General features: G+C 35.2%; 1 protein-coding gene across 9 annotated transcripts in view; it reads right to left on the reverse strand.

Annotated features, from left to right (window-relative positions):
* NAALADL2 (N-acetylated alpha-linked acidic dipeptidase like 2) overlaps nt 1-27,179 on the reverse strand; it is a 1,281,993-nt gene that overhangs the window by 475,411 nt on the left and 779,403 nt on the right. For all 9 annotated transcript variants that reach the window (XM_070509419.1, XM_070509420.1, XM_070509417.1 and 6 more), the window contains one exon: nt 16,992-17,142. In XM_070509419.1, the coding sequence (XP_070365520.1) occupies nt 16,992-17,142 (151 nt within the window). The remainder of the gene's footprint in view (nt 1-16,991; nt 17,143-27,179) is intronic.

Raw genomic sequence — 27,179 nt, forward strand, 5'->3', positions numbered from 1 at the left:
ATCAGGAACAGAAACTAGTGAGCTAACATAGTAATGGTTGAATTCAGTGTTTTTTGCTTTTCTTTTGGAAGATGATGAAAATAGGGTCATGCTCAAATCGTATCTCTTGTCTCTGAACTTTTTATGATAAAGTCTAAGCTGTTTTTACAATTTTCTCTGGTATGAGTTTGCTAGGGCTGCTATAACAAAGTACCATGGGCTGGGTAGCTTAAACAGCAGAAAGTTATGTCTTCATGGTTCTGGAGGCTGGAAGGCTAAGATCAAGATATCTGCAAGGTTTGTTCCTTCTTCTCTCCTTGGCTTGTAGAAGGTCATCTTCTCCCTGTGTCTTCACAGGGTCTTCTATCTGCATCTGTTTGTGTCCTAATCTCCTCTTCTTAGAAGAACACTCATTATATTGGGATTGGGGTCCACCCTAATGCCCTGATTTTAACTTAATTACTTCTTTAAAGGCCATCTTTCCAAATACAGTCTGAGGTACTGGGGGTTAGTACTTCAACATATGAATTTTGGGGGCACACAATTCAGCCCATAGCACCTCTTGACTGAATACCACCTGGATTCCACAGTCAAACACATTGGGCAATCTTAGTTTTAATCTAAATAGAGTCACCATACTACTCAGTAAACGCCTGTCATGTAGTGATTCATAGCAAACTCTTTTACTCCCAAAAGTGTCCTGGTTGGCTGTGTGTCACATAGTTACCCTAGTCTAAAGAAAATTCCTTGGTTTTGTCCAGTTTTTCCCAAGCGTACTAGAAGCCATCTCAGGAATACCAGACACCACTCTGAGTAAGGTTACTGCATAGTAAACTGGCCTGTGCCTACTCGGTTTAATATTCATCATGGATTCCAAAGCTTTCTTAGAATATTGAAATGACTGAGACTTTCAAGTTATCATGCTGACAGCTTAAGTGTGTTTGTGGAGCAGGTGAAAATTTCAATGAGGTGTATTCTAGAAATAATTGCCTAAAGCACATTATCTTCTTGGCCTATTGCTTGAAAATGTGCACATCTGTATTATCTTAAACTGTCACCTTATCATTTTTCTTGGGATAAAATTGCATTTTCTAGTCTGTCACTGAAATGGGAAAAAATCACCTGAGGGACTGGTTAGAGAAGGCTGTTTAAGAGTTTTGCTCAAATTTGTGTTTTAAAAAACAGATTTTTGAATATGGTTAGCAATGAACTGGAACAGATCACGCTGAGTAAAAGATAGGATGGGATACACTGATTTTCCAGACTCCAGACTACACCAAAAATTCAATTATAAATCTAATTACAACTTGAATTGTTAAACAATCAACCAGGTTATTTTCTGCTGCTGAGTGTTCTGCTTCCTGCTGACACATAAGCAGGTGCACCTGCAGGTGTTAACTTTGCCATCCCCACGTGACCCAATCAGCCCTCCCCTTTTCTACCTTCTTCTCTACTTTTTACACTGTATCTTAAGCTACAGAATCTGCCAAAGCTGAGGTACAAACCGTACATCTCTAAGTAGGGGCATAAAACTGGAGAAGGATTTGTGGCAGGGAGGGGAAGGGGCAGGTGCTACAGGCCAGCAATCCCACAGTGTGTTTGACTGAATAGTAGTCCCTCCAGATGCTCCTCTAAAAATGAGCTCCACGGTCAAATAAACTTGGGAGGTCTTCCAGGTACCGTGCTTTTGGAATTTTGAAAAAAACATTTCAATAATAGTAGGTTTACAAGTTCTACTGTAAAGAAATCTGTGTAGCTTAGTTTAACCCTCCATTGCCTTAACAAATTTACTGAATATACTTTTGTGACTGTTATCAAGTCCAAAGCCTGAGGAATTAACTAGAAGAGTAGAGAGAAAAGGTAAGCAAGGCTCTTAGGAGCTACTGTGCCTAATAGAGAGCCAGGAGGGTATTCAATAATCATAGAGGAGCATATGTGTGTAAGTCACAATCTTTGTGCATAAAAAGGTGGCAGCACTTCATGTTACTCAGGTGTCAAGGAAGGAAAGTTCATTTCCTGACCTGTTTCCACCAGACAGAGCAAATTTTACATGTACAAGAGGTATCAAAGCCTGGCGTTTGACTTATTACAAAAGCAATCTATGTTTATATTCCTCAAAAGTCTAACACTGAGATGGTTAGCTCTCAAAAAACATAATATTGCAAAGACTTAATTTTTCAATTCTTATTGAAAAATTTAGGCGTAAGTGGCTGTTGGTAGGCAAAACAAAAGTAGAACACATTTTTTTCATCCAGGATGCATTTCTCAAGTGAAATTGTAGGGGACTGAAATTTACAATGCCAGCAGTCTGAAGCAAATGCAATAACACTTTCAAGTCGCATTATAAGATTTATTTTTGCATACCTAAAATTCAAAAACTCTTCAGAGAATACTGGAAATGGAAAACATTTACTGTAGGAGTATTCAACTATGTTTTGGTTCAAGACTAAACTGCAGAAGAATTCATGAAGCATACTCAACATGTGGTTCTTAGAGCCTGCCTTGTAGATAGATTTTAAATAATTCAAATGGTAAAAAAGTCAATCTTTGATTCTCCAAGATTATATATAGAAAGAGTCTTATGGATTATCTAAAACAGTATATAATGACCAAATTTTGCATAAAATTACGTTATTTTAAACATTTACTCTGTAGCACTCAGTCAATAGAACTTTCCTTAATGACAGAAATGCTCTATAATAGCCACATGCAGCTATTGAGCACGTGAAATGTGGCCAGTTGACTGAATTTTTAATTTTATTTAGTTTTAGTTATTTTAAAATTATATAGCCATATATGGCTAGTGGCTACTATATCAGACAGTGAAACTCTAGCCCTTCTAACTTCTGACGAAGAATGGAGTTAAAGCCAAATTTCTGTGGTAGACCTGGTGATGCCCTGTCCAGACGTTCCATTGTGATGTTCCATTCTGTCAAGAGAGAACTTGTTACCCCTGCTGTTGTGAGTGTTATCAGCAGACAATCACCAGCTGTTAAGCTTTCAGGGTTTGCCTTGGACACAGAGAATCACTTCAGCCAATCTGCCACCCTTCTTGGGGAGGCACACATCCAAAGACTGATTTTGGAAGAGGCATAAAGGCCTGGCCATTTGGTCCACTAATGGACAATTCTGATAGAGCAAATATTCATGGCGGTTGGACTGTTTTGCAGTTCCACAATTCCCTCTGCCCAGTCCTGTTAGTGCTCCCTCTTTCACACAGGTGTTGCTCTCTAATAAAAATCCTGCCAACTAAACTCTCTCTTAGTACCTGCTTCTGGAGAACCCAACCATCAGCACTCTCTAAGAACTAATATGGAGAGATTTTTTAGAATAACTGCTAAATGAAGGAAAAAAAACCTTTAAGTATAAATGAGTATTTATAGTATGCTACATTTTACGTAAAATTGAAGGGGAAATAAGGAAATATACATGTATCTGCTTATTTTCTATGAAAATAAACACAGAAAAGACAAATATGGAATGAGTGAACTGGCATGGGAGAATTGAGAGGGGAAAATAGTTACTTCTTTGAGTATCCATTTTAGTATAATTTTGATTTTGGGAACCACGTTATATTTTATACTAAAATAAATCAATAAGAACAGGAAAAAAACAATTAAAATGAAACATAAATAGAAACAAATGAACTTAAATATTTTTCAATAAATAACAACTACACTAAAGAGGTGGAAATAAAGAACTAACCCAAGTAAATTTTGATCACAGTATTTTTACTACATATCCTTGGTTCAAAGATAAGAACTGAATATACGCATTTGTATTTATACGTGTGTTTATGTATATATACATATATTTATATATACACGCACAAAGAAGAGAAGTTCCTTGTACTATTCTTGCAACTTGTCTTTAACCTTAAATTATATTGAAATTTAAAAATAACAAAATTAACTAAGAAAATAAATTGATACTTATTTCCATCGCTGCTTTTTGGAAATTCAGCAAGATCACATTTGTATTCTTCTAATATCTCCATAGTTTCTCTCTACAAAGTATGTTATTTACGTAACAAGATCTCATACCTCATAGTTATTGTACTTCGCTATTTATGTATGAAGACTGATAAATAGGTAGTTTCATATCTTGATTTATTTAGCTATTTTTCCATCTGAAGTTTAGATTTACTTTATAATAAATTTGAATTGAAGCTATAAAGAAAGAATATATGTCTTTAATAGGTTTTGCAAAAGAGAGAGAAAAATACACAAAAGTCAAATGCAATATATAAATCTAACAAGCAGTAAGTTTTCATATGGATGATCAGCACAGATTATAACACATCTTAGCATTTTTATAGGCATATAATATAATTATAAGTGAATTATTGAAAACATATTTAGGAAACAAATGATTGTTAATTAAATTCAATATATATTATTGGCTACTACTAATTTAGGGGATCAAAAAGAGATTGCTGGAGGGACCAAGAGACTACTACGACATCGAACTAAAAAGGATCTTTTCGAATACCATGTCTTCTCAGACAAGGGAAACAAAAGAAAAAATAAACAAGTGGGAGTTCATCAGACAAAGAGCATCTGAAAAGCAAAAGATACTAGAATCAAAACAAAGAGACAACCCACCAATTGGGAGAAAATATTTGTAAATCATATATCTGACAAACGGTTAATCTCCATAATATATAAGGAACTCACACAACTGAACAATAAAAAAAAAACAACCCAACCAAAAAATGGGCAGAGCATATGAACACACATTTTCCCAAAGAAGATATACAGATGGCCAATAAACACATGAAAAGATGTTCAACATCACTAATCATCAGGGAAATGCAAATCAAAACTACACTAAGATACCACCTTACACTTGTTAAAATGGCTATAATCACTAAGCCTAAAAATAACAAATCTTGGAGTGGGTGTGAAGAAAAGGGAACCCTCATACACTGCTAGTGGGAATGCAAACTGGTGCAGCCACTAGGGAAAACAGTATGGAGATTCCTCAAAGAACTAAAAACAGAACTACCATACAACTTAGCTATCCCACTACTGGGTATCTACCCAAACATCTTGAAATCAACAATCCAAAGTATCATATGCACTCCTATGTTCTTCGCAGCACTATTCACAACAACCAAGACATGGAAACAATCCAAACGCCCATCAACTGATGATTGGATGAACAAGATGTGGTATATATATATATGTACACACACACACACACACACACACACACACACACACACACACAATGGAATACTACTCAGCCATAAAAAAGACAAAGTCATCCAATTTGCAATAGCATGGAAGGACCTAGAGGGAATTATGCTAAGTGAAATAAGCCAGACTGAGAAAAACAAACACCAGATGATTTCACTCATGTGTGGAATACAAACAAGCACATAGACAAAGAAAACAGTTCAGCGGTTACCAGGGGAAGCAGGGTTGAGGGTGGGCACAGGGGGTTAAGGGGAGCAATTGTGTGGTGACAGACAAGAAATAATGTACAGCTGAAATCTCACATCAATGTAAACTACTATGAACTCAATAAAAAGAAAAAAAAGAGACTACTATGAACAATTATATGCCAACAAATTGAACAATCTAGAAGCAATGGATAATTCCTAGAACATACAATCTACCAAGACTAAATCATGAAGAAAGAGAAAATCTGAACTGACAAATTATTGGTAAGGAGATTCACTCAGTAATCAAAAACCTTGCGACAAAGAAAAAAGTCCAGGACCAGATGGCTTCACTGGTAAATTCTATCAAAATGTAAAGAATTAATACCAACCCTTCTCAAATTCTTCCAAAAAATAGAAGAGGAGGGAATTTCTTAACTCCTTTTATGAGGTCAGTATTATCCTGATACCAAAGCTGGACAAGGACACAACAACAAAAGAAAATCACAGGCCAAAATGCCCAATGAACAGGAATGCAAAAATCCTTAACAAAATAGTACCAAACTGAATTCAGTAGTATGGTAAAAGGATCTTACATCATGATCAAGTGGGATTTATTCCTGGGATGAAAGGGTGGTTCAATGTCCACATATCAATCACTGTGACACACCACATTAACAGAATTAAGGATATAAATCATGTGACCTATCTTAATAGAGAAAGGAAAGGCATTTGACAAAATTCAACGTCCTTTCATGATAAAAACTCTCAACAAATTGGGTACAGAAGAAAAATACCTCAACATAATAAAGGCCAGATATGAGAAGCCCATAGCTAACATCATACTCAATGGTGAAAAGCTGAATGAAAGCTTTTGCTGTAAGATCAGAGCAAGACAAGGATGCTCACTCTCTCCAATTCTATTCAACATAGCACTGGAAGTCCTGGCCACAACAATTAGGCAAGAAAGATAAATAAAAGATATGTAAATCAGAAAGTAGGAAGTAAAAGTGTCTCTGTTGCAAAGGATATGATCTTATATATATATTTATATATAGACAACCCTAAGTACTGAACAAAAAAACTAGTTAAAATTAATAAACTAATTCAGTAAAGTTGTAGGATAGAAAACAAATATGCAAAAATCAGTGGTGTTCCTATATACTAACAATGGGCTATTGGAAAGAGAAAATTAAAAAAAAAGACATTGATGAAAAACAAAACAGAAAAAGACAAAAATAAATGGAAAGATATCCTATGTCCTTGGACTAGAAGAAAAAATATTGTTAAAATATCCATAATACCCAAAGCAATCTACAGATTCAATATAATCCCTATAAAAATTCTAACGGCATTTTTCACAGAAATAGAACAAAAAATCCTAAAACTCATATGGAACCACAAATGACCCCAAATAACCAAAGGAGTCTTGAGAAAGAAGAAAAGCTGGGGGCATCATACTTCCTGATATTAAACTATATTACAAAACTATAGTAATCAAAACAGTATGGTATTGACATAAAAACAGACCCCTAGATCAACGGAACAGAATGGAGAGCCCAGAAATAAACCCACACATATATGGCCAGTTAATTTAGAATAAAGGAGCCAAGAATAACAATGGGAAAAGCATAGTTTCTTCAGTAAATGGTGTTGGGAGGACGGGACAGCCACATACAAAAGAATGAAACTGGACTTATACCACCCACAAAAATTAACTCAAAATGGATTAAAGACCTAAACATAAGACATAAAACCATACAACTACCAGAAGAAAACTTAGGGAGAAAGCCCTTTACCTTGGTCTCGGCAATGATTTTTTTGATTTGACACCAAGAGCAAAGCCAACAAAAGCAAAAATAAACAAATGGGACTATATCAAACTAAAACACTTCTGCACAGCAAAAGGAACAATCAACAAAATGAAAAGGCAAGACACGGAATGGGAAAAAATATTTTCAAATCACATATCAGATAAGGGGTTAATATCTAAAATATACAAGGAACTCACACAATTCAATAGCAAAAAACCAAATAACCCAATTGAAAAAGGGGTAAAGGACCGAAGTAGGTGTTTTTCACAAGACAACATACAGATGGCCAAGAGGAACGTGAAAAGATACTTATCACTAATCTTCAGGGAAATTCATATCAAAACCACAATGAGATATCACTTTACTCCTGTTAGAGTGTCTATTATCAAAAAGTTAGGCAATAGAAATGCAGGTGAAGATGTAGAGAAAAGAGAACCCTTGGACACTGTTGGTGGGAATGTAATTTGATGCAGCCTCTATAGGAAACAGTATGGCGGTTCCTCAAAAAATTAAAACTAGAACTACCATATGATCCAGCAATCCCACATCTATATATATATTGAAAAGCAACAAAATCATTATCTCAAGAAGACATCTTTACTGCAATGTTCCTTGCAACATTATTCAAAACAGCCAAAGTATAAAAACCACTTACCTGTCAGTGGACAGATGAATGGATAAAGAAAATGTGGTATACATATACAATGGTTATTATTCAGCCTTAAAAATTAAAGGAACTCCTGCCACTTGCAATGGCATGGATGAACCTCTCCCTGTTTCCGCCACACCCTAGCCCCTGCCAACTACTATTCTACTCTGTTTTTATGAGTGACTTTTTTTTCTAGATTCCACATACGTGATACTATGCAGTATTTGTCTGTCTCTGTCTGTCTTATTTCACTTAGCATAATGACTTTTGGTGTCCCACATACAAAATAGAGGAAGATTGACACAGATGTTAGCTCAGGGCCAAACTTCCTCACACACACACACACACAAGCTATTAAATAAAAAGGTTAATAACATTAGGGAAATGACAGGTTTTGAATATATTCCACTAAAATAATTTTATGGCTGAAAAAATAAAATTCAGAGTCTTTTGTTGTTGTTGAATTTCCTTACATTCTTTGGTTAGTTCATTAATTGTTCAATTTATTTTATAATACACAATTTCCATTTTTGTAGGTAAGAGTACACAACTGTACTCTGGAAGAGCATTGCAATTGCAGACGATTCAGTCTAAATTTGTTCTGAGGTCATATTGATACAGTCTAAACCTGTAGGCAAGCTTTATAATTTTACCACTATATGTTATATTTCACCTATTTCACCTTCCACATTACCCTTGTCAAAATTGACTTGTGAAATGATTTTAAAATGGAATGGGAGCCGTCTTTCCAGAGAAAGTGCTTTGCTATCTTGAACCCTGGACTGGGCCAAAATGGCAATTGCTTTATAAGCAATTGTTTGAGAAGTCAGCAGGAGAATGGACATCCTGGTCACAAAGACTGAGGATTGTGGACTTTCTGAAGATGTAGTCAATAGTTAATCAATATTTCGCCAAGACTAGCTTCTGCCTCCAACTCCAATTAAAATTCTTTGTAATATAACCTCTCTTCTTTGCCTTTAAAAGCCCCTGACTTTTGTTCCATAATGGGACGCCATTTAAGTTTCTAACTGAATCTGTGCCTCTTAAACTGGTTTCTGTTTTTGTAGGTTGACACTTTCAAGCGTATGTTGAATGTAGGGGAAAAACAAACAAAACTAAAGCTAAACTTTGTTCAGCATTAAATTTGAATCATTTGTCTGATACCACACAAAATTGTAATTCTTATCTTTATAAATCCAATTAGCCTAAGTTGCACAGTGGATACAAAATAATACTAGTGAAATCTCCATGAGGTTAGTACTGAGACAACCTCGGATTTGAAGCTAGTCATGTTAGTCAAGTCACTTTGATTAAGGCTCAGTTTCTCTAAGGATCAGCTTACTTATCTAGAAGTGGGGCTAGTAAAAGCTGTCCAGTTGAAAGATCTAACAAGATAAGGATTAAGAAGTGCTATAAAAATGTAATACTAATTCTACCGTTGTTTCAATTCACTTCTTATATTCATTGTGATGGAAATTTATTGATAAATTGTTTTTCTTAAAGCAGTGGATTTTATCATCCTTTTAGAATCACCATAGATTTTTGTGAAAACTTTGATTCATAAACAAAAAAAACTGATTGCCTCTATTGATAGAGTATTTATTTAAAATAGAGAGCTCCTAGTACAATAAATATTAAGTAAAGAACATTCTGAGTGACTAATGTACTATATGGCACACTGATTTTCTGTGAAAAATAACCACTCCAAAATGTTCTCTGAAGGTTATAATCTTAGACATTTCAAAAATCAATTGGAAACTTCCCTGTTTGGGACCAAGAAAACTTATGTTATCAAAACTATTTTTAAAAACAAAATTTAGATTTTTGAAAGGAGCAGTTTGAATTTACATGATCTACCTTTTCAATATGTTGGAAGTTAAACTTTCTGAAGAAATTCACACAGCTTACCAATGAGCCACTATTTAAGTGGTTCTAAGAATCAAGTTGAACAATATTTCATGTAAATAAGGAGCCTTCAGGACACATACAAGAACCACCATTTACAGTAAAATAGTAAGAATACAGACACTTTTTATTTTTTCCCGAACAAGTGACAAGGCATTTCATGCTGTGAATATCTAACACTTTGCTTTGACAACTAGGCACATATTTATATTTTCCACTCTTCTAGTCGGGGAACAGTTCAACATTGTCTCAGTTGATTTAGTGCCAACTCAAGTCAGTCTTTCAACATTTGTCCAGGTAACTGGACCAAGGACACCTGGTGAAGACTTGTCACAAATTACAGTGATATTCTTTGTTCTTTGAATGGTTTTGGTTGGCAGAGGTGATGCTGAACAGACAGTAGGTAAACACAGATCCACTGAATTGTAACACTGGGAATATTAAATAAACTGTGTCGTTTGATACAATTGAATAGAGTAAAACCACTGAAAGGAGTTTCTTCTCCAGAATTTAAAACATAGAAAAAAAGCAACAGGATTACAACCAATAGAGAGGAACATAGACACAAAGCTTTAAATCAGGATGGATGTCAGGTAACAGGGTATAAGGAGAATTAACTCTACGTCAAGAGAAAAGAAATATCTTGGGTTTCAATTAATTCGTAGTCCATAGATTAGCCAGGAGATGGTACTAAAATTAAGATCAACTCTGTAGCGTACAGAGATTTCAGAAGATAAATTATTAAAGAAGGTATATGGAAATAAAAAGGATTTCTAAATCCTAATACTATTCTAGATTTTCAGATGTCAGACAAACTTGATGCTTAGAAATTGGGGTGGGATTTTCTTTTCCACATTTCAACATGGACGAAATGAAATACTCTTTAAAAATATCCATTTCTCACTTCCCTTTTTTGTTTTTTTCCAGGAAGATTAGCCCTGAGGTAACATCCATGCCCATCTTCCTCTACTTTATATGTGGGACTCCCTCCACAGCATGGCTTGACAAGCATCACGTAGGTCCACACCTGGGATCTGAACCAGCAACCCTGGGCCACCGAAGCAAAATGTGTGAACTTAACCACTGCACCACCACGCTGGCCCCTCACTTCCCTATTTTTATGCTCACCTTATAGCTTTTTTGATTCCCTCTTTGTTTTGAGCCTTACGCTATGTAACCAACTAATGATTTTAAGCCAATTACATCTTTGATTGTAACTGATCACTGGTGTTATCATTTTGACCAGTTACTGTAAATGTCAGTTCTTATACCTCACTTACCTGAGTCCCTTGCCGATGTGATCAAGTTTCTTGTGCTTCAAGGCGGAGAACAGAATTGTGCTATATGAACCCTAAATTATCTAATTATCTACCCCCAATCTAATTATCTAATCATCCACCCCCAAATCTCTTCTTTTTGCTGAGGAAGATTGGCCCTGAGCTAACATCCATGCCTATCTTCCTCTACTTTATGTGTGGGACGCCTGCCACAGCATGGCTTGATAAGTGGTGCATAATTATCTAAATTATCTAAATTATCTAGGGAATGAAGTTTGCTTGGACCATAGTTTAATGTAGTTAAAACACTTGTAGCAAGTTGGTGGAAGCAGTTACAATAGAGTCTAATATTTTGAATATTTCATCTTTGATATTTGATAAAGTATCAAAGGAGTTAAGAGAATAGATTAGACATCTGATATCCTAATATCTTAAATTAAATTTTAAAACTTCTTGAATCAGTGGAATTTCTGCTGTTTTGAGTGGTAGAAGAGATGAGACAGAGTTGACAGAACCATTTAAGAAGCACTATGTGAGTAAGTGTTTATACAATTTTCTTAAAGAAGTTTTAATTAGGTTAATTAAAATCAGGGTATAGCCCAGGATCAGAATGGTCAGACAAGCAGTCATGTTAAGAGAACAAGTTATTCAGTGAATAAATATTCACTGAAAGCCTATTGAGTACAAAAATTGGGTTGAGGATCCAGAACACATATGTTCCTCAGCCCTGATGCATGTGTAGGCAGCAAATATGAAAGGCAGCACTATAAGATGCTAAAAGCACAGTACCATGAGGTCACAAAGTTTAGGTCAGTAGCCCTGGTGGTCCAAATGAGATGTGGTAGATGAATAGTAAAGCTTCTCTAGCTCAGTGGTTCTCAAAATTGAGTTGTATCAGAATCACCTGGAACATTTATTTGACCACAGATAGTTGGGCCCCTCCCCTCAGAGTTCCTATTGAAGTCTGAGGTGGAGCTCATCACTGTGCATCTCCTCACTGACAATCCTGTGAGATATATCTTAGTATAATCCTTCCTTTGCTTGTGAGGAAAATAAGGCTTAGGATAGTTAATTAACAAGCTAAATGAATCTAAAGGCTTGTTCTTGTTAAAAGAGTGATAAAAAATTATTTTCTATGTTATAGGGGCAAATATTATTTAAATTTTTTTTACTATTTTCTCTGATTCTATAATAATCAAGAACTAGTATTTGGATATGCAATGAGGCTTACACAGCAGAACTACCTTATAGAAAGTTCCTGTGCCTTATTTGGACAATCCATTTGGATCATGTACTGTGAAAGAGTGCATTGACATTCTTGTTTTAAAAAACACCTACTTGAATCAATACAAAAATTGTGGTATACTTTCGAACAATAAAAGGGAACAAACTACTGATACATGCAACCATGAAAAAATATCACAGACATTATTCTGAGCAAAAGAACCTGCAAACAATAGAATAAATACTGCACATTTCCATTTTTATGAAGTTCTATAATATTGTACTGTGAAAAAAGTGAGACTGGTGGTTAGCTAGAGCTGGTGATGGGGAATGACTGAACCAACTCAGAGAAATTGTGGAGGTGATGGAAATGTTTTATAGCTAAATGGGCATGGAGATTACATGGGTGTAACTTTTTGTCAGTTAAGATTTGTGCATTTCAATTTACGTAAATTTTGTCTGGAAAAATAAGTGGTGCTGGGCTGGCCTAGTGGCGTAGCAGTTAAGTTCGCACACTCTGTTTCAGTGGCCTGGAGTTTGCCAGTCTGGTTCCCCAGCAGAGACCTACGTACCACTTATCAAGCCATGCTGTGGCAGGCATCCCACACATAAAGTAGAGAAAGATGGGCACGGATGTTAGCTGAGGGCCAATCTTCCTCAGCAAAAAGAAGAGGATTGGGGGTGGATGATAGCTCAGGTCTAATCTTCCTCAAAAGACAAAAAAAATTAAAAAGAAAATAAGCAGTGCTGTGGACTGTGAGGGGATGTACAGACCAAAAACTGGCAGAATGTAACTAGTTGATTAAACTGGTTTAGGCATACGGAGGGTTCATTATGCTATTCTTTTATTTTGTATATATTAAAAAAAAAAAATTGGGGCTGGCCCAAGGTCTAGTGATTAAGTTCAGCATGCTCCACTTTGGTCACTCAGGTTTGGGTCTGGGCCGTGTACCTACACCACTCATTTATGGCCATCTTCTGGCGGTGACCCACATATACAATAGAGGAAGACTGGCATAGATGTTAGCTCAGGGTGAATCTTCCTCAAGCACAAAGGGGAAGGTTGGCAATAGATGTTAGCTCAGGGCAAATTTTCTTCAGCAAAAAAATATATATACACTAAAAAACACCTTCTTTAATTTTTGTTATTCTAAGCTACTTCCTAAGAACTTAATCATTCATAGATTAGTTAATGAAACGGAGTTCCTAAAAGAGGCAGTTTTATATTAATTCCTCTAATAATCATTTAACTGACAGTATTTTAGGGCATTAAGTAAGATGTTGCTGTTCACTATAAATAAATTATTATTTGTAGTTTTTATTTCCAATTCACAACCTGCCTTCTCCTGCTCTCTCTCCCCTCAAAAATCGAGGAGGGCTGCATTATTTATAAAAAAAAATGTAAATGAAACCATAAGACACAGAGATTTTGAGATAATTTTAGGAAAGAGGGATAAATGAATCAGAGACCAGGGGTATAAATCACTGTAGTTAATCCGAGCTTCTTATCAACCAGGGCAAAAAAAGAAATACAATGGGTTGTAGCTTTTCCTTTTCTGTGTACTGTATAGAGATTCATATGTAAAAAAAGATCCTCTCCCTATGCCCCACTCCAGCATTATATTTTAAAGGAATTTTTCATATAAGTCCTCGATAAGTACATGAGTAATATAGTAAATAATGCCACTTACTGCACTGGTATTTTGTCATTGAATCTAAGAAGTCTGACAAATTTTTGCCCAAAATGGTTAGTCATTTCATCTTTGTTTGAGAATGTAGGCAGCAAGTACGATTATTCATATTAAAGCTTAGTACCTGAGGGTTACTTTAAATATTCAATAAGAACATGATCAACCTTCTACCTTTTTCCCAACACAGATACAGATGAAAAGAAGTTAATCTTGTTAATTTGCTGTTTTTTTTGTTTAACCTGAAGGGTGACTCAAGGGTCACAAATATTTACAAGTTGGTTTTGCAGAAGAAAATGAATGCCTTCAAGGAAGTTAGGATCACTAGATGACCAGCCCCCAGCTGCCATTGATGCCCAGAAGACAGATTGCCCAAGGGCATATCTGGAGTGAAAAGAACACAGATTTCCCCTTTGTTTCTCTGAAACTCCTCTTCCCAAGCCCCTTAACTCTGTAAAATCCCCTACTCTCTTCTTTTGTTAAGGTGGATTTGAGAGAACCTAGCCTCCTGCCTCCTTATTTTTGCCAGTTTGAATAAAATTTTCTCCATCTCCAAGCACTGATGTCTTAGTGATTGGCTTATTGCACATGCGGCATGAACCTGAGGTTAAGAGGCTCAGTATCAATATCATAAAAATGCTTCTTTAAAAAGTCTTCTAAAGGAATGATGTAAATGAAAAACCTCATCATTTGGCAAATACCACAGCAATAATTGTAAGAGACAAGAATCATTGATGGATGATAAAATATATGGGGAAAAGTATGATAAGAAAGAGGATGTTTATATAGTCTCATAGTATATCTCTACAAGATATTCATTAATTGCAAAGGAAAAAATCAGTACCTTTATAGTGGAGAAAACTGACAGACACAACCATAACCAAGGGATCAAAGATAGCACCATGAGAAATGAGACGTATCTACAATATGTACCCCTCATATAATGCACTGAGAAGGATACAACAGCTCTTCTGCAGTATTCCTGCCAAAAATGTAATCATGAGAAAATATTGGATGAGCTCAATTGAGGAACATCCTACAAAATAAACTTTCAGTAATTTTTAAATGTCAAAGCTGGGCCAGCCCAGTGGCACAGCTGTTAAGTTGGCATGTTCCGCTTCTCAGCGGCCCACGATTCGCTGGTTCAGATCCTGGGTGCAAACATGGCACCACATGACACGCCATGCTGTGGTAGGCATCCCACATATAAAGTAGAGGAAGATGGGCACGGATGTTAGCTCAGGGCCAGGCTTCCTCAGCAAAAAAGAGGAGGACTGGCAGTAGTTAGCTCAGGGCTAATCTTCCTCAAAAAAAAAAAAAGTCAAAACAATAAAAGAAACACTGAGGAATTCTTCTATATTAGACAGGATTAAGGAGACAAGGCAACTAAACGCAGTATGGAACTCTGTTTTTGATGCTGGACCAAGAAAAAAAAAGTAGAAAATTGGGGAAATTTGAATAAAGTCTGTAACTAATTCATGGCATTGTATCAATGTTAAGTTTATGGCTTTGATAATTATACTATGTTATGTAAGATGTTGATATTAAAAGATTCTGATATAAAGGTATACAGATTCTCTATATATTTGCAATTTTTGTGTGTGTTGAAATTATTCCAAAATAAAAAAAGAAAAGACAAAACAGCATTCTGAAACTGCTCAAGACTCTGGTTAACATTTTGCTAGGTATGACTGAATTCTACATTTATGAAATGACCTGAGTCAAAAAAACTTAAGAGTAGATGTTGCCAACTGGGCAACTTACCAACTTAAGCAGAGTGTTCATACAGTATCTGCTTTTCAGTAGCATTGATTTGCCACAAAGAATTAACTACCACATGCAACCTCCTGAAGCTGAAGCCTTACAATCCGAGTCAGAGCATTTGCAAATGAGAGAGCTGGACTGATATTTTGGTGATGAGGTGAATTGTAGATGGACACCTACTAATTTTAATTTCAAAATTATAATAATGAGACAGTGGACTACACAAAGCACAAATAAATGAGATACCAGAGAAAATTCTTACATCAGTTATTAAAGGGGTACTTTAAAAGACAAAGCAGTAAACAGCAGAACCAATAAAATTCAAAAGTTATAACTCATATTTGACTCAATTTAATTCCTTCTTGGAAAAGTTTAATTGATTGGTAAAGTTAGTATATAAAGGACAGCTGGACTTGAGTAAAATAACTAGTAAAGTCTTTTGTGATATTTTGTACAAAGCAAGGAAAAATATTGCCAGAAAACATGGATAATTACATGAATTGTTTTATAGTTTAATTACTGACTGAAGTGTCATGGTTAATGGTTAGTATCACCCTGGAAGAGGGTCCAAAGAGCTTTTTCTTCAGCCAAATCTATGTAAACAGAATATTTGTCAATGACACATTGTACAGAAATTCAATGATGCAGTGAGCCCCTGCCAAATCGTAGTTGTCTTCTCTCTGCCACATGGGCCCCTCTATCATGAACACAGCTTACTGGGAAAGAGAAAGATGTCTGACGCAAAGATGGCTATCTCTGTTCTGCCAGTGGCTGGCCAAACCAATGAGATCCCTTCTTTTAGGGAGCCGGACAATTTGATCATATTAACTCTCTTCTTATCCAGCATCATTTCCCACTACTTTAGTCACCTAACTTGACCACGTGAACCCTTAGATTCTGGACTTAAAGTTATTACAGCTCCCCCAAAGCAGCAGACATTTCATGCTTCTAGGTATTTGTGCATGCTTTACACCTACACGGAGAGCCCATCTCACATGGTGTTAATTTATCTTATCAATCAATAATAACACATAAAATATGGTTTCTCTCTGTTCACAATACTGCTATTTATTGAGACAAAAATATATTATAGACTTTTTAAAATGTTTTATTCCAACAAATGGGTAGTCTAAAATTTTAAGATAAAAAAATCACTTTTAAATTATAAAAAAAAATTCACTTTTAAAATATGGAGTGGTAAGAATTCTTCGACTTTACTATTCTTTGATTAACTTTGGTACACGGACTTATAAACTGCCACCTTGCAATGTTTATAACAATAATAAAGATTAACAACAAGCTTACCAACACTTGGATAACCAGGCGTAGAAGGGTCTCCTCCTGGATTCAGTGATACCATGAAGGTATCATAGCTAAGATTAGTAGTCTTTGGTAAATCACAAGGATCAATATACAGAAGAACACCTCCAAATCCAGCCTTTTCCAATAACGAAAGCTAAAAGAAGGGAACAAACTATTAAAAATATTATCATATGCATTAAAAGTTCATATACTGCCATTTCATGAATGTGACTAAGATAAAATGACTCCCTTTTTCTGAGTTTTTTTCTTTTAAAATAAGCAGACTTTTCAGATTTTCCAACTTTCAAGCCCAGTCAGAGTTATTCTACTGGCCTTTTCCCGTTTTGCCTTTGTCAACAATACTCAAGCAGCATTCCTACAACGTCTATATTTGATTTCCAGCTGCCTGCATATGGAATTTCTCCCTCTTTCTTTTTTCAGTTGTTCAAGAAGATCTGGAGTTGCCACTTTCATGAGATAAGCAAAGGGTCTACCACCAACAAAGTTCTGCTGTAAAAGGAGAGCTGTTCAAGCCACTGTCATGTCCTTCCCTAGAGTAGAAGTCACTGGAGCATTTTGATATATTTCCTCCAGGGCTGAGCCTGCCATACCAATTGCTAAAACGTTGAAATGCTTTCACATTGTTTGGCAAATAGGCACTGTCCTGACCCTCCTGAAGGCCCCCACTATACCAGTCACCCTGGTCTCTGCCCTGGATGTCCCGGTCAGACCTTCCAGATAAAGCAACTGATGGACTATCAGAACCAAGTGGCCTCCTTCTGAATGCTTAGTTTCTGCTCTGTTTCTGTCATTAAACATTTTGAAAGTAGCCCCTGATTACCTCCTTTGAGACACATTTAATATAAAGATTCCACTCTGTTCTTAGTAATTACACCATACATAAATATGGTGGGGCAGATGCAACATTTCCTAATTCACACAAAGTGCCATATGAGCAAGTGGCTTCTCCGTTCAGAATCAATTCCCTCACATGTGCAAACTAGTTTTTAGGGCATAGAAACTACGAGCTGTGCCAAGGAAACGAGTGATAAAAAGGAGTAAGAATTCAGAGAAAACATAGATGAGAGCAGGCAAGAGAGGGAATAACCATGCATAGACTCCATGTCCAGCTGTGCTCCTTTCACTTGGACTGGGTGAGATTTTCCTTCCTTTCTTTGAGAGTGCTTCTGTTACTTGCAAATAAATCAATTCATAACCAAGACAAGTGACAAGGCATTAGACTGGGAGATGGTACTGGATTTTGGTACCAACCCTGACACTAAATAGCTATGGGACAACTCAGTCTTTTCAAACCTTGGTTTCACCATTCATAGAATGCAAGGAGTGAACAACATTATCCTCAAACCTCCTTTCTGTTCTAAATGAACAACCCATGAAGTCTAATCTTATGATTTAGAAAATGTCTATGGAGACATATTTATTCTACTTTTAAATGTATTACCACACATAAAATTTGCTTTAAAACTATTGATTAGGAATATTCTCTCCAAAAATAACACAATTTCTGTGATTAAGAAAGAGTTTTCAAATAGTTTTGATGTGGTTTCTCACAACATATATTTTTAATTTTGCATTAAGCTTTTATTAGAGACGAAATAAGGCAAACTGAAATACTTAGAATCTATACATTAAAACTCTTCTGAGTAATTGAATTATTCCTTTCTTTCTTTTCAAGTCTAATTTAATAGTACACTGTGAAGTGATAATTGCATCTTTCAAAACTATTTTACAGTGTTTACACCCTAAAATATATTGTATAAATGTGACAATTGCAATAAATGATGCAGGGTTGAATGAATACTATTTTAATGCAGCTATCAACATTCTGCTTGTATTGGGAATATTTCTACCCCTATAAGTACTTCAACTAGGATTTTATTTCTAGGAGAGAAGATAAATATTGCTTAAATTTACTGTGCATGCTTATTCAAAATGCCCGTCAGTGATAATTACTAATATCTCTATAGTTAAGGATTCCTCCTTCTCAAAAAAAAAAAAAAATCACATTATGTTTCCATGAAAATAGAAATCCTTCAACAAGCCTCCTACTCACACGCCTCCCACCCTCTTTTATTTGGCTCAAAGAACCACTGCCGGCTGAACCAACACGATCCTTGCCCAACTTTTCACGAATGCTAAAATCTCAGCATGACAGAGGTGCCTGAGACAGCTGCTAGATTAGTAACCAAGAAATAGTCCACAGTCATCCTGAGACGTTTTTGGCCTCCACACACAGTCAGTCAACACCCTTCAAGGTATGTCATGGCTCCACCAACAAAAAGGACATCATTTGAAGCATTTAGTGCCCCCAGTCCCCAAAATGAAATTTATTTTACTTTTTATCCCTAGGAATTAAAAAGGATTTCGTGGGTAACTATAACAGCACTAGAGTGTGACCTGTTTGAAGACAGAAAACTTATAGCTTCATTTCATATCCCCAGTCTCTAAATATATGCCTAGCACCAAATGATTTTTCTATTATTGAGTTAAAGAATAAATTGGTGTATGTATCAACAAATGAATGAACAATTAAATGAATGAAAAACATAGTGTATATGGGTACAAGTATATTACATGAATGTTATTTGTTCTACACTTCACACCCACCGGCTGAAAAACTTATGCAATACATTTTGTTGTGGCATCTTATAAATATCTGCTAAAAAGTGAGAATAAGTATTAAGCCAGATTGTTTCTGCAATTTTAAAAAAAAACAACACATTCAACTAAATGTGTTATGCTGTCTCCTTATACTTCTGTAAAAATACATAAAATAGGTTTATTTCATTTTGATTTTTATTTTGTTACCTAAGAGTACAGATAAAGAATGTGGAGATTGGCCCACTGGGATTTAAACACACAAATTTGTATTGTTGACAAGGTCTTGTAGATAAAATGTCTTTGGTCAACTTCAAGATGGCTGATCCCATATTTCTTGCTGTGAATCATATTACTACATTTCTCTTTGTGAATAGTATATAAAGCTTGATTCTATCAGTTGCCAAACAATCACCTCTGAAATAAATGAATCTATGGGCAGGATACAGCAGCCTTATTGAACAGATCTTACAAAACTCAAAGCTCCCTGGGAATTACTCACTCAGGAATAGTAGTCTGGTACTTGAAAATCGTCCAATATAGATTTACATTCCCATTACCTTGGACAAACAGCATGTGGGCACTGGTTGGCTGCATGGTATTCAGATATTCAAGAATAAATCATTCAAAGAAAACCAAAGCCAAAGAAAGCAAAAGAGAAAGGACCCGGCCCTGATTCCCGCCACTTAGCTTCTCTCCTTATTGACTTCTATTCTTACTTTTCAACCAAAACATCTGTTTTATTCCAAAGGGAGGATGCTGTTGTGATTGTCATTTAGACAATTTACTTCTTCATAGTGTCCAGCAAGAGAAAAGCAGTTGAATTCCATAGGTAGGCTTTAACCCACTCACAGATGTTCCTAAGTTGTCACCTCACCATTTTGACTCCATTGAATTTCAGCCCGGCTCTTTTTATTTTCACTGGTCACAATGCATGGGATCCCTGTACCACCTGACATCAAGAATCAAAGGGGAAGGCTTGTGTCTTTCTGTGATTTAGCTTCTTCAAAACATTGATCTAACACTAGAACCATTCCTCTGGACTCCATAGCTAGAAAAGTTTTCTGAGTCTTCATATGGAAAACAAGAGCAAATATAACATAACAAGAAGATCTTAGTTTTACAGATAAAATTAAGGTCAACTGTTATGGGCTGAATTGAGTTTCCCTAAGATTCATATGTTTAAGAACTAACCTCCAGCACACCTCAGAATGCGACTGCATTTGTAAATAAGGCCTTTAAAGGTTAAATGAGGTCATATGAATGGGCTCTAATTCAATATAATTAGTGTCCTTATAAAAAGAGGGAGAGATTATCAGAGACGCGTGTCTACAGAGAAAAGGCATGTGAGGACACAAGAAGAAGGTGGCAATCAGCAAGCCAAGAAGAGACACCTCAGGGGATACCAAACCTGTTGACACCCTGATCTCAAATTTTCAGCCTCCAGATCTGTGAGAAAATAAATTTCTGTTTAAGCCACCCAGTCCGTGGTATTTTGTAATGGCAGCCCTAGCAAACTAAGATATCCACATAAGATAAATAGCTGCCAAGCTTTATACAAATATTTGGGAAAATAATTGTGATTAGAATCTAGGTCTGCGGAGTCATCTGCAATCCAAGTCATCGAGTACTAATTTCACATCTGCTGTGGATCAGCTACTGTTTCAGAAGTCATTTGTTGATTTTTATTCAGAGATTTTAATATAAGTCATTTCAATTCCCATTTACAGTTGCTGAAAGTGTTATTCAGGAAGGGTAAGAGCTTGATCCAAGGTCAGAGCTAATAAGTGGCAATGCCAGGGATCAAACTAGATTTTCCAAATTCAAGTCTGACGATCTTTCCACTAAAGCACAACTTTTCTTCCCATTCTACATCCATCCTTCACAAAGACAAATAGACTGGCTAAAGGGTGAATTTATAAAACATATCAGATGCTTCTTGCCGTGATCTGCTTTCTGAGAAGACACTGAAATCAATACTGTGTGAATTATACGCCTGTTTATTTAGATTGCCAAAAAGATCTGGATTTTTCCAAAATAGTGTCGTGGGGATTAATATGTATTAAAAGAACAGAATGTGTAGATTTTAAAGATTCATGGCTATCAAAACAGGAAAATAAAAATAAACTTTAAAAAAACATGAATCTAACATTTCATAGTACATTCTTATTCATTTGAATTAAATAGCTCTGGACTGCAAGAAAAATAAAAATATTGGACACATAATATGCAATCATTTCATAAGCAGATGTTTTGACTTCAGGGCTCAAATTTTATGTTATTCTTTCGTCTTGAGTCTGTTTTCCCTATTAATAGATTTGTTGTTTGGCCCTCTAATTTTGTATTGTATTCTTAGGATAGCATTAAAAAGGTTTTTTTGTAAGACGCCTGTTTACTTTGTTGTATTTCAGAAATAAACTCACCTTCCTTTGTTAGTTTAAAAAAAAGACTATTATGGTGAGGAATATTCACTGTAATCAGACTGAGTATATCCAAGGCATAATCACAGCATTCTTTTTTAATTTCACTGAACATTTTTACTTGGATTTCAAACTGCTTTACCTGATGTATCCAAAGTTATTTAAATAATTCCAGTGAGATTAATAAGAAGCAATGACCTTCTGCTTTTGTAAATAAAAAATCTGAAGTTATCCAGAAAAGTTAAGCCTGCCATTGGAGTTCTAAAAAGAATCCACAATTTTTTTCTTTTTTCTTTTTTTTTTTTTGAGGAAGATTAGCCCTGAGCTAACTGCTGCCAATCTTCCTCTTTTTTCCGAGGAAGACTGGGCCCTGAGCTAACATCCGTGCCCATCCTCCTCCACGTTATACGTGGGACGCCTACCACAGCATGGCGTGCCAAGCAGTGCCCTGTCCGCACCCAGGATCGAACCGGCAAACCCCGGGCAGCCAAAACGGAATGTGCAAACTTAACCGCTGTGCCACTGGGCCAGCCCCAGAATTCTCAACTTTTATCATTACAATTAAGGAAGGAAGGAAGGAGGGAGGGAAAGAAGGAAGGAGGGAAGGAAGAAAGGAAAGAAGGAAGGAAAGACCTCCTATTTTATAAGCATCTTCACGTATAACTTTATTCTACTTTAAACTAATATCTCATTGTGGCCTGTGGAATTATTATTTCACAGATGAAGTAGCCATGACATAAGGATGACTAGATCAAGAATACGTAGTCAATAGCAGATTTCAGACTAGAGAAATGTGTCCTTATAATTTATTTTCCTGTGTTTTTCCCATTAAACCATATTGCTTCCAAATAACAAAAAAGATTAGTGTGATTTTGCAAATTTCTTTCATTTCTTTAATTCATATTAAGTGGTTTGACAATCTTTGCAATGTTTGCTGCATGGAAGTAGCCTAATCTTCAAAAAAAAACCCAAAGTCTTTAAAAATATGATGTTATTTTTCCAACTGTAGCTTCAAAATATTGAGGAGAAGGCTTTATTTTACTTTTCCACTCCTCATCTTTCCCATCCATGGTGGATCCACCCATGTGGTATAGATTGGTTCCTCCAGGTCTAGACTGAGAACACAATGATAGAGTGGGGACACCAAAGTATTATTGTAAATCCTTTTATGTTCGAGGAGAGGGATTTGAGACTGGGATAGGAAATACAGTGGCCTGGGGTCTCTTCCTCTGTCAAGATGGCTCATGAATTGAAAGCACTAAAGAGTATTTGTCTTTTCAATTTGTTTAAAACGATTTCATCACTTACATTAATATCAGGGAAAAAATATACAATTGTCATTAGTAAATATATTGCTGATATTACCAACTGCATGTGCTTCTCATTCCATCAGTAGACATGCTGTTGCTTTTAAACCAAACAGTCGTGTTCAAAAGGAACTGAAAAGAGTATTAGCACTGTACATATTTAGAAGTTGTCATGAAGACATAAGCTTCTGATTTACCAACTTACTGTTTTTAGTGCTTATACATGTAAGTATATGAAAGAGGAAGAGACAGTCAGTGGAGAGAGAGAACACAAACTCACACACCCATGTGCCTGCATATCTGGGATTATGTAATTTTCTAGTACAATAAACAAGATCATAGTAAAAGTATAGAACTCCTCACAATCATTTAGTCTTTGAAAATTCACTATTTTTAAAATTTTAAATGTATGTTACCAATATTCTTAACTAAGAGCATATTTAAAGCCATAATGAATGGGGAGAAAACCATGGATAATAAATAAATACCTCTAAAGACATCTTAGAAATTAGCTATTGTTTGGGTTTATTGACATAAATAATTTTCTGATATTTCAATGTATTCATAAGAATCAATATTCAATATTTCTATTTCTACTGCCTACAAAATTGCTTCTATAACAGAAATGCTAAACAGAGCTCCTAATTTTCTTGCACATAAAAGAAAACAAACCTTGGTGACTAGATGTATATTTGATGTTCAATTTTTCTTAATGTACAGCATTATCAATCATCATTTGAACATTAAAAACATAAAGCACGTTTTGACAGTGCATTTGTTTAACTGAAATTTTTACATATAACTCTTCTCCAAGGTGGGTGCATATGGAGGGAATATAGGAAGGAATTAAATGCATATCAAGATTAAAAAGCATATATCAAATTACTTTTAAAATTTCACCACAGAAAAACTTCAAATCTTGCGCTACTTACAAGTGTTATATGATATTTTAAGCTGTTAGTAATACATTTTAATTTATCAAATTGTTTCTCTGTAGCTTGGCTTGCAAGCAACATGGCAGATGAAAAAGCACTGCACTAAGAGTAAGAGGTCTTGAACTGGACCGGCCATTAGGCGAGGGATGTTGGGCACGCCACTGAAAAGCAATACAATCCAATTTTCTCATCTTCACACAAAATGACTGGCGTATTCAAAGGAGGTAACATGTCTGAAGGATTTGTAGAAGCGTAAAATCTTACATAATGTGTGAAGTTTTATTGTTTTGTTTTGTTTTGTGTGGTAATGATAAGGATTAAGAAAAGGAGAACCAGGTTGATAACTGAGAGAATGTAACTTCTTTGCATTTGCCTGGGGTAGAAAGTGGTATTAAAGAAGAAAAAATAAAAACCTAGTTATCCTGAAAAAAATGTTTCTGGACATAAAAATGATGAAATTTCATGGGTTTATTTCCAAAAGTAAATATTCGTATAACTTAAAGGTACTCTTCCATTGTCTTTCACTTAATACCAAGCTCTGTTTGCTTTTTGTTGTTTGTTAGATTGGAGGAACTATGAATTAAAAACCCTAAGATTCCCAAGTTATAAATTTTTTTCCCAAACTGCATTAGGCTTTTTAACTTTTTATAATTCTATTACTTAAAATATTAGCTTATGTCTTTTAAAATTAGGGTAATGTCTATTACGTTTTCTTTACCAATCAAGGAAACACAGTCTTTGTTACCTTATTATTGATTTTTCTCCATTAATAAAAAAAAGCAATCTACTTCACCAAGACAAAATTTCTCAACCCCTCCTGAAATTAATTTATTTAATTACACAGACCCTGAGATTTTAGCCAGGCATAGGATAAGTCACGAGACGTAAACAGCTAAGAGATGTTCTTCCTCCTGGGCACACAAAGGGATTACGCATACAGGGACATGGATTATTTGTAGCTTCTTTTATTAGGGAGCAAATCTGATGCATACATCTTGCAGAGAATTCAATCAAATAGAAATAATTTCCATATTATCCTTTCTAATGTCACTAATTAGAAAGATTTATAGTTGCCAGACAAGAGTCGAAGTCCAGTCCCTTATCCATGTAGTTTGTAGATCACCTTTTGTTGTCTTTGCCATCCTGTCAGGCAGAAATTGACAAGGTCTTTCTACAATACAAGCCCATCAGAGGTCACAGTCAGAGTTCTCACTTCCCTGGCCCAGAAAGGCTTTTGATTTTCTTGAGAATCACTATTTCCTTTTGGATGAAGAAAAACTTACCTATATGTACATATTCATTCAGATTTTAGATATTTTTTAAATAGATAAGGTAACAAAGGTCTATTCTGACTCAGTTATCTTTTGAGCAGTATATTAACTGTTAAATCAACCTGCTACATTTTTCATTACAGATGTCTAGGAGTATAGTTCAAAGCATTATTTCAATGGACTGTATCCCAGGTGACTGAAGCTTCCACTGCAAACTTCCCCCTTCCTTTCTCTCCCTTCTAAGGGAGAAGATGCTGAGCAGAGACCACATCGAGTTTAATGCCTGAGTGCATAGAAATGAAGAAAAAGATACCTTTAAATGGACAACTCTCAACTAGCTCCAGTGTGATAACAGCATGAGAGTCCCATTGAACAAACAAGACACAAAACAGAAACAGGTGTGAAAAACTGAAAGAGGAAAAAGATATTAGCATAACCGATCTTAGGATTCATAGCTTCTTTCCACTGGAGTTCATCACAATGGAAAAAGATTCTCTCTTCTCTCAAGAGAGAATGGTTTCCTATGTAAAAATGTCCACCCCATATGAATACACTTATACTTTATCAAGCAATAATATTTCAGCAAATATGATTTTTAAGCCATCATATCTACCTTTCCTAGGCATTTCTAGAAACTTTATAAGTTATTGTGCACATTGAATGGGAGTAAATAATTGCTTTACTTTGTTTTCTCTTTTAATTGAATAAGTTTTCTCATGTTGTGATAACAGGTTTATTTGAAAGTGAAAGTAATTTGTTATAGAACAGCCGCTTTTATAAATGGAAACTTCTACAACAGAACATTGTGAGATGTTTAAATATTAACGAGACATATTGCTCACTCTCTACACTAAATTTCAGAAACTTAATACAAATTAAGTACATACTTTATTGCTGGATCTTGCTTACCAGTGCTAAGAAATCCACAACGTTCAATTCTAATTAAAAATGAAATTGAACTGCAATTCCCTGGAAACAAGGGCTGATCAGACTCAATAAGCTTTTCTTAATTTATTTCAGAAACACAATAATTGAATTGCTCATAGACAAAGAAAAAAATGCTTACATTGTTAAAGAAATACATGCTTTCAAATCTTTTGTAATTCTATTATATTTTCTAATGTTCACAGCTGATTACATACCTCATATATCTGTTTCAAGATATTTAAGGGTCCAAGAATGTACCATATACTTTTATCATTTACCACTTCTATATGTATGTTTACTAGGCATGTACCATAAATTACACACTTGACCAATTTGTTTTTTAATTTTAAAAGAGATATAAAAAGACTATTATTCTGTATTATAATTTATTTTTTAATACTTTTATTTATTTTTATTATTTTGTTGTTTATTTTTATATTTTTTAAAAAGACTTTCCCAAATTCTTGACTAATATTGTTTAACTGTCACAGCCATCTCAGGAGAGTTTTAAGATTACTCATTATTTTTCTTGTTTGTGCTTGGTTTTTGTTTTTTTAACTTAAGAAAACTGTGTCTTAGTGAGGTGTTGTCATTTTTCCATTGTTATGTAGCTTATGATAGTGAAAATGGACACATTCATTTTAAACTAATAGGAAAAATGGAAAATAAACTGAATATACATAAAGACTATATTGTTGGGGAAAGAGCATAG

Source organism: Equus asinus, chromosome 5, assembly GCF_041296235.1.
Source record: "Equus asinus isolate D_3611 breed Donkey chromosome 5, EquAss-T2T_v2, whole genome shotgun sequence".
Classification (NCBI taxonomy): Eukaryota; Metazoa; Chordata; class Mammalia; order Perissodactyla; family Equidae; genus Equus; species Equus asinus.